Source organism: Pinus tabuliformis, chromosome 8 (genome assembly GCF_031772625.1).
Source record: "Pinus tabuliformis cultivar Carrire ecotype Pingquan chromosome 8, CPIR1, whole genome shotgun sequence".
Classification (NCBI taxonomy): domain Eukaryota; kingdom Viridiplantae; phylum Streptophyta; class Pinopsida; order Pinales; family Pinaceae; genus Pinus; species Pinus tabuliformis.
The window spans coordinates 805,007,920-805,017,178 of NC_142294.1; the positions used below are offsets into that span (position 1 = coordinate 805,007,920).

The 9,259-nt window shown below is 34.9% G+C and overlaps 1 protein-coding gene across 1 annotated transcript; it reads right to left on the reverse strand.

Moving 5' to 3' along the window:
* Positions 1-5,555: 5,555 nt before the first annotated feature.
* On the reverse strand, positions 5,556-6,205 carry LOC149238032 (actin-depolymerizing factor 7-like). The gene is made up of 2 exons (XM_089366906.1): positions 5,931-6,205; positions 5,556-5,706 (listed from the first exon to the last, which is right to left on the reverse strand). The coding sequence occupies exons 1-2, from the start codon at positions 6,176-6,178 to the stop codon at positions 5,556-5,558; spliced, it is 399 nt and encodes a 132-aa protein (XP_089223032.1). The 5' UTR covers positions 6,179-6,205.
* Positions 6,206-9,259: the final 3,054 nt, after the last annotated feature.

Genomic DNA, 9,259 nt, shown 5'->3' on the forward strand with positions numbered 1-9,259 from the left:
TTCCATTCTATGTTGAATGATATTGCATACCTTCTCATATTGCTTTCCTTCATAATTAGGTAATGGAAGAGCTAGCATAGATACCAGGACTTCGTTAATGGAAGAGAGAAACTACCAGATTGGGAACGACTTTGGTCGGATCTGATGCAAGAGGAGATAAGAAGAAGCACCAGAGATGGTTCTTCATCCATGGAGGATGAAGAAAACTATGCCTTAGCGAGTAAGGCGAAGAAGGGGAAGGAGAAGGATTCTCTTTCCTAATCCAGTTCTTCCCAAGGTGGGAAGAAGTTTGACAAATCAAAAGTTCGATGCTTTCATTGTCATGAGGTGGGCCATTTTGCTACAAATTGTCCACTGAGGAAATCCAAGAAGGGATCCATGGAAGGATCAGAAGGTGAGGCACTGGCCTCACAGTTCAAGTTGGATTTCACACTGTTTGCATCCATGGTTTCAACCATGGTGGGAAGTGGTTGGTTTCTTGAGAGTGGAGCTTCTTTCGACATGACCAGCGACAAGAGTTTTTTTAGTACTTTGGAGGAGAAATATCTCCAGATACTCATAGCGATGGGTAATGATGAAAAGTATAGTGTCTCAGGTGTAGGCACAGTTGTTTTTCAAAGGGAGCATGGAGCTCACATTACCTTGACCGATGTCAAGTATGTACCAGGACTGAAGAGAAATTTGGTGTTGATCACGATGCTGGAAGAAATAGGCTATGATGTAGTCTTTAGTAAGGGAAATGTTTTCCTTAGACACATCATAACTAGACAGGTGAAGCAGATCAGTTCATAGGTAAAGAACTTATATGCTCTTGAGGTTCAATATGCATGCCAAGCCTTGAGGAGCAAGGCAACTGATGGAGACTTGGTGGTTGAGAGGGAGAGTACATTACCTCTCAACATGAAGTGCCAGAATAAGTCTCAGACGATTGTGGAGGAGCCACGATTGTTGAAGCAACTTCAGGAGGTTGTGGAGTAGCCACAACTAGAGAAGTTGAGAGGAGATCAAGTAGAGACATCTACTCATGCAGAGACCTCTAGTAGGGCGAAATTTCAAGCTAAGTGGGTGGAGGGATCACATGCATCCATACCTCCAGGTTGAAGGTGGGGCGATGTGGAGTGATAGTCCTAAGAAGGCTGGAATAGGGGCAGGATGCTTGAGGTACCCAACCTCTTTGATTCAACTTTGCTACAAGAGCCCCGATGAGGAGTAGCAGGACTAGCTGAGTGGGTAGAGACAGATGCGGATGGAGCAGCAGAGAAAGCTACAGTGCAGTTATCCCAAGATAGTGCAGAGCTAGTAGGTTGCAACAATGCGAGAGGCAGAGGAGTGTTGCACCAGTGCAGGATGGCACAGAGAGGTGTGCAACGGTGCGATATGCATGGAGTGTTGTAGCAGATCAAAGGTCAGAGAGGGAGCACTTCTCAGTAGTAGGTAGAGCTTCAGCATTAGAGTATGTTTCTAGCCCAACAGAGAGGCCAGTGGGGATTTTTTTGTTTCTAGAGTTGCTAGAGCAACCACACTTGGTAGAAGTGTTGCATGCAAAACATTCCAAAGGTACATGATAGGGTTAGAGTTGAATGCCTTTCTTGTTGAGAGGCAGTGTTTAAAATGGCAACAAGAAATGCTAAAAATAGAAGTGCTAAAAATAGCACTGCTATAAATAGTAGTTTTGGTACCAGTGCTAGATTGAGCAACAGGGAATGAAAAATGGAAGTGCTAAAAATAACATTCTATTTTTAGCAGTTCGGGATAGATTCCTGTTTTAGTCTGTCCCTAAACTAAAATAGTGAAGTGAAATTTGAATTTGAACTTAACAGCTGTTTGAAAATAAATTAATTAATTCACCATGAGTTAATTAGTTGTGAAAAATCAAACATGAAGTCTATGTGAGGACATGCAACAGTTTCTCTATTGATTAAGGGATTTATCCATCAGTTAAAGAGATAAGGATGAGTTCTAATTTGAGTTGTAATTAGTTGGCTCAGTTAACTGAGTCAAGTCCAGTTAGATTGATTTAAACAGTTTGTTTAAATTAATGTGAGTTCAGTTAGTTAATGCATGCTTTCATATAACTGTTGCACTTTAGATAACTGAATATTCTCTCATGAATAACTCATGCATGTCAGTTCAGACAGAGACCCAGTTGAGATCAGAGGAGGGATAATGTACTATCAGTTGGATGGATTTTTCCTATAAAGGAAACTCATCCATGGAGAAGGATTTATCTCCTTCAGGATTGCGCAGTTAGATCAGAGGTTAGTGAGTGTGTGAAGAGGCCAATTCACACAAGTGGCTACATTGGACCCCAAGGAAAATTACACAAAGAAATAGGAGGCTTGGAGGGCAGAGGAGAAGGTTTGACAGAGGCCTTTGACTGCCTATGAGTAGCAGAGGGATTGCAGAGAGAACATGATAGCTTGTGAGTTGATTCTTTTTGTAGTCTGGACTATATTTCCACTTGTATGATAATACAGAGATTGGGCTTTCCTTGGGTTATTTCTTCTGTGTTATATGTGATTGCTTCTCATTCTCAGTTATATGTGTTCTCATTAATCATGCTTAAATTGATTAAGCTTCCGCAAAGTGTTGTAGAAGTAGACCTTGTATTGTGTTTTAGTATATTGCATAATCTGTTGATCTACAGTGGGAATTTCTACAGGAAAAACATGAAAAATTCAAATATTTTCAAATATACATGATTGTGTAATAAGAAACCCGTATAAACATGCGACTATTTCCAAAGAAACTTTCATATATGCTGGTTTCTTTGGCAGAAACCGAGTATGTATGCTTCTGTGTACAACAAAAAGAGCATATATATAGAAAAACGGGGAAAAATAAAAAGATAGACCTAATCCAGAAGATCATACTAATTGGTCAGAGTACAAATGAGTCAACAATACTGGAAAAATCAAGAAACAAGAAAGAAAAGCCCAAACCAAGGGAAAAACAACCCTTCTAGGAAATACTTGACTATATTCCCATATGGAGTTTCCAATTCTGTTGGTGGGAAAAACTTCCCTAAGGTAAGGGTTGAAAATCTTAATAGAACGAAGGCAAAGAATCAACAAGAAGCATATGTTCAAGCAAGAAAACTATACAAACTACCAAAGTTGGGTTTGATAGGAGTACTCGTAGGTCCTACATTTGATGTTGATCTCGTAGGGTCCAAACCCTCTGCTTCTTCCCAAGTGAGGAGACTCGAGAAAAGAGTAGTGAATACATACAACCTGATCCAACCACAGAACCAATGAAACCTTCCTCTAGATTTGTATAACCCAAGTCTCAAATAACACATCTCAAGCATGTGCAAAAGGATGCCATAAAATGAAGGATGAGCATCTATGCAAGGAAACAATGGTTTCCTATGACTCAAAGTTTAGGAGACACAGAGAAAATAAAACATGATCCGAGGACCAAAAAGACTATAATGTCGATATCTTATCTCCTTCTATGATTAGGCCTCTCCACGAGGTGTATAAATACCATCAAAAATCAGTTGATTTAGGTAGGCCATGGGCTCTTGTAGGTGGGATTTCGGTGAAACCTGTAAACCTTGCCCGAAAAATAGGATAGTATTTTATTTTTTCATATTTTAAATAATATACACGAGTTCTATATTATGGTACCCACGTGTGTACGCACTTTTTAAAGGGAAAAGTAGCTTATGGAATTCAATTTTTTTTAAATAAATGATCAAGTCTGTATGGGAAAGGGTTGTCCAAGGCCATACCAAAGCATCAGAACTACAAGAGTGTTGAATGATGTTATAATAATATTCCATTGATGCCAAAACTAGCAAATAAATCATACATGCAACTCGGTAAATGCAAGAAAAATACACTGTAGTTGTTGATCCCAATGTCCTCTTGCACTTTCTTGATTTTCCTTTGCCTTCTTTCTCCAAAAATGCAAGTATGCCACACTCCTCCAAAAGTGCTCTAAGCTAAAACTAACAAACTTTTGAACCGGGAAAAGCCTTGAATTCATCCTTAGAATCCCTTTTATTAATGAGGCCTATATTTTCTTCATTTTCCATTATTTTCCTCCTCACATGAAACCTGTGACCTTTCACCTTCCTTTTCTCCCAATTTCCATTATTTTCATAAATAAAAATGCCATTAAATGTCTCATTCCTTTCCAAAGCCTTTTTCCAATGCCTTTGCAAATTTCCATGGCCATTAATTAATCACAAGTGATCCTCATCACTATGTTTTTTTCCAACATTCGGCTTTGAATACGTGTCCCAAGACATTGGTTATTATTTTTCCTTTATTAACTTTATTACATGGATTTTTGACTAGGCCTATTAAAAAGACTAAAAGAATTGACATTTGTCTATTTTGCATAGAGCTTATACTCTCTCATCAATTGTAGCATGACTACCAAGTGTTTCTCATAATCCTAATTGTTCTTTGAATACACCAAAATGTCATCAGGAAATACCAATAGATATTTGTTCAAAAATGGAGTCAATACATTGTTCATCACACAGTAAGTCCAAAATGTACAACCAAAAATTTATAATGGCCATAACTTCTCTAAAATGTGATTTTATGGATGACTTCCTCCTTGATACACACATGACGATGCCCGAACCTCTTGCATGAAATTGAAAATACTTTACTACTTAAATAAGCTCACTAAAATCTTTTTCCATTATGTTTTTGTAAAGTTGATAATATTTTTAACTAATAAAAATGTTATTTTAAATTAGTTTAATTATTTTTGTTAGTTAAATTTGTAGAGTTGTAAATCAATAACTTTTATATAAGGTGGAGTGACTTATTTTTCAAAGATCGAAAATGAGGAGTGTTGGGGTTTCTTTCTCTATTTTCAAGATTTGTTGGGCCGCCATCGTTGAGTGTTAGTCTTCTCTTGGCGCTCATAGAAGGTGCTTCCTACATTGTGATCTATGCATTGGTTGAGACTATTTATGACCTATGTTGAGGGTATATAGTTCAAAGTTCTAGAGCCGAGATTTTTTTATATGTTATTCAACATTCTATCTTAGGGCTTGACAATGCTCATTTTCCCCAATCATGGCCGGTGTGGGTGCGAAAGACTGTGGATTGGGTTTGTCTAGTTATGAATGATGCCAATCATTTCCATATGGGGATTTTTTGGTCGAATCTGCATATAGAGATTTCAATATTTTCTACCTCTTTACCTCATTGTGCAATTGCAAGAGATTAATGTGGAGTTTGTCCTTTGCAAATTTATGGAGGAAAATCCCCACACAAATTATCTATGTCAAGGATTTGAAATATTTTCTTTGGGAACTGGTAGGAAAATTGGCTTTTTCTACATATTTAGGGTATTTTCTTGGTCCCTCTTTCAATCTTTGAAGAGCCAATATATATCTAAAACTTTGAAGGAGAATTATAGCTATCAATTAGATTAGAAAAGAAGGCATATTTTCAATTTGTTATGATTAACCTTGATGGGAAATTGAGTCTTCCTTAAAAATATGCCATAAAACCAATATTAAACCAATACCATAAGTGAAACCTCCTCCACGTTAAGCATAAAGATGTAACAATAATTGGATATCATCTTGCACGCCCTCTTATAACATCGATGCCCAACTCAGTGGGATCCGTTGCCTGCACTTCACGGTACACACCATCCAACTCCCTCCTAAACTTGTCCTTAGAGCTCGCATACACCATCTTGCTCCTCACCCTTGAAGACTCAGGAGACCTGTAAATTTGTTTATGCACATCAAAATCCATGTAATATATTTGAAAGAACATGTAGAAAGAAAACCACCCTAAAATATCTAAAATAACCATTTCATAATAAAAAAAATCCATTGGGAAGAAATAAATTAATAAAATTTCCACCTAATTCAACGATGTAATAATTAAAAATCATTTATGAAGCAATAAATTAATGAAATTTGACAGCAATGTTGGCATACTTACCAGGAAATGAAGAATATCTTGCTCTTTTGACAGTCGTCTTCGGTCACAAAATCGAAGTCATAGACCGCGTATCTACACTGTGTCTCGGGAAGAGAAGCCCTAAAGCTATCATAATTCTCACCAGGGCCACCAAGTTTATCTACCGTGACCTGATTTTCATTTTCGTCAATCTTGAATATTATGAAGCGACATATCTTCTTCCTCTTCAGATCAAAGAATGTAGACTTGCATTCGTCACTGACAGCCATCCCAGAACATGCACTCGCCTGCAAATATTCTAGATTTGTCAGATTTAAGAGAGAAAACCTTCAAAGAAAGCCCTACACCGCATTTGTTTTACCAAAACAGCGGACCTTTAAGCATTTAAAGGAAAATTAAAAAAAAAAAAAAGGTAGAATACTGACCATTTGAGGAAAAAAAAGGCCGATTCCTGTAAATTAAAGGCACCGAGAACGTCTCTCTCACTCCAAGATCCGCGGGAAGGATAATTAAAGGTGTAGGCGGATAATGAAGACTCTAAATTCCAATTGAATATCTCACACGGCTGGATGCAAGCTCTGGCCCCGACAACTCCAAGAGATTTATTGAAATTGAGTGGAGGCTTTCCTGTAGAAATACGTTCAAGAAACTCGATGAATGCCGCGTAGTATTCAATTTTTCGAATAATAAATGGGAACGTGCTTTTAACTCAATTTATATGGAAACGCTTTAAATGGTTTGTGTCATTTGAATGCTAGAAAAGCCGGATTCAGTCTTAAAGTCGGCCATCATTTCCCTCTTAAAATGTTTGAAAAATAAAATCGAAATATTTTTTCTTTCGACTTAATTTTTATTTGAAATTATTTAAAAATAAAAATAAAAAATGTTTTTACTCAAAGATATTAGGACGCATTTAATGCCAATGCCTTTCCTTTAGGTATGATCCATTTTTTCCCATACACGGCTAGGTAACATTCATGGTTTCCTCAGGTCTATATCACTTATTTCACATTAAGAAGTTATATTTTGGTTTTTGGAATTTCAATTTGTATGTAATTTTGATTTTATTTCATGAATAATAAGTTAATGTTTTTTTTTATTAAAAATATTTCTATTTACTATTTAATAAGTTTTTTAGCATGATTTTGTATGGTTTAATTTAATACTAATTTGTTAAAATAGAGATTAAGTAGAAAATTGTATTAATAGTTTATTTTATTATAATATAATATAAAATATTTTTAGAGACATGCTTTTAGTCATAATCACATCAAAATTCATTTGACTATCCGTTTCTAACTAATGAGTGTGGTTCATCATCAAGACAAGATAATCACCAAAACCATGTCTCAAAAACTTGATATAGATCACAAAAGCCTAAATTCAATACCAATATAAAATAGTTTATGTGAATTATTTATTGATATTTAAAATAACAAAATAAAGACATATTTATTATTCTTTTTAATGTTGTTGTGATTTTCTTAAATTTTTATATGTTTTTCCACTTTTATATATAAAGGATTTTCATTTTAGTTTCATTTTAGATTATTAGTTTTATGTTATATGTGGCATTTATATATAGTTGTTATATCTTTAGTCTTAACTCTATCAAGCATCTAGAGATCAAGATCAAATCTTTCCAAGTGCAAACTTCTTTTTGGATTACAAAATTTAAATGAAGTTTTGCACCATAAGATATTTGTCTCTCTCAATGCTATATAAATCTATGATTAAATAGATCTAAATTGATTTAAAAACATCTATAGAATTATAATACCATAATATAAAATATACCTATATGTTTGTATGTTATGTATGGTAAAATTTGATTCTATATTATTGCTTATTGGTTATGCTTTTGCTCATAGACAAAATTTTTGTAGACAATAGTGGGGTGGTGGATTTCTACATATTTGGTTGTTTTAGATAGTGGGTGCAAATACTTTGGCCTTGGATATATCAAAATCCAATAAATGAGGTTAGAGCCTACTAGCTAATGTTGCAAGTTATGTTTAGCATATTATGTAATGGAATATTTTATATGTTGATACTTCATAAGATATTTTGAGTTCTTCTGCATTAGGCATAGAAACAATTATTTTAATAACATTTACCATAATTTGTTATGCACATTTAGAAGGAGAATAATGGCAAGGAATGGAAGGTCCGAATTTGAGTAAGAAATATCCACATTTGTTATTAGAAAATTAACACAATTTTCTGCATCTTGAAAAGATGATGATTTCCACCTCAACCTCGCAAAGCATAGACAATTCATATACCTTCTTCAACAATATGTTTTTATGCTTGTAGAAATTCACTCATCAATTTATAATATTCTTGATTTGATTTATCTTAATCCTTCTACAACCCATTGTGTATTTACACCTACTCTATAACCATTCCAATCACATCCATAAAGTCCCTAAATTAACAAAGCCCTAGTCATGTTAATGTTATTAGTTGTTAAGCTGATGATGATCTGTGGATTTCCAATTATTTTGACTCATAAAGAGATATGAGGAAATGATTGCAGGCAATCAACCATAATATCTCTTAATGCAAAAGTTCAGACATACTAAAATGACTTCATTTCAGTTGGAGTGTATCCTCAAGGTTTCCGAGAGGGAGGATGTGGAACGCTTACAAATAAACAAGAAAGAAGAGTGGATCAGAAAACCCTATTTGGAGGATGGAAAGGAAGGAAAACCAACTTGTATTTTTTTCTCTAAAACTTACTTTTATTTTTTTCATTTTTTTTTAATGTATTTTTTTTAATGTAATGTTATGTGACAAAATCTCTCCAGTACTGTGGTGTTAGTAGAGTGCCTATCAGCAAAATAACTTGTTTTTTTCTCACATTGATGTTTTCTAGGCGAACTTTCTTTTGACCACTTTAAGACCACATCACCCTTTAAAAGGTATTATTTTCAATATTTACGCCTTATTACATACTTTTTACTTAAATTTCTCCTAACACGAAGATCTTCCTTAAGTCCTTTTGAAATTTATAATTTCATATTATACTGTGAAGCAAATGTTGGACTTCTAAATTACACTCTTAATGTACCTACCATGGAAGAAATGGCTTCAATTTTTCAAGAAAAAGGCTAGTCCCCAATGGAGATTATGTCCTCTACCTGAAGGCTAGAAGAGGAGATGATTAACTCAAATGGTATAAAATCATCCTTGAACTAGAGCTGGAGAAATCAAGAGAGGACATGGTTCTAGAACATCCTTCTCTCACAAGAAGTTTCCCCCTTTGTCTCTGACAATTCTTGGAGAAACAACAATTGGAAACTCTAATTAGTTAAAGGATAGCTTGATAATTAGCTAAATGGAATATC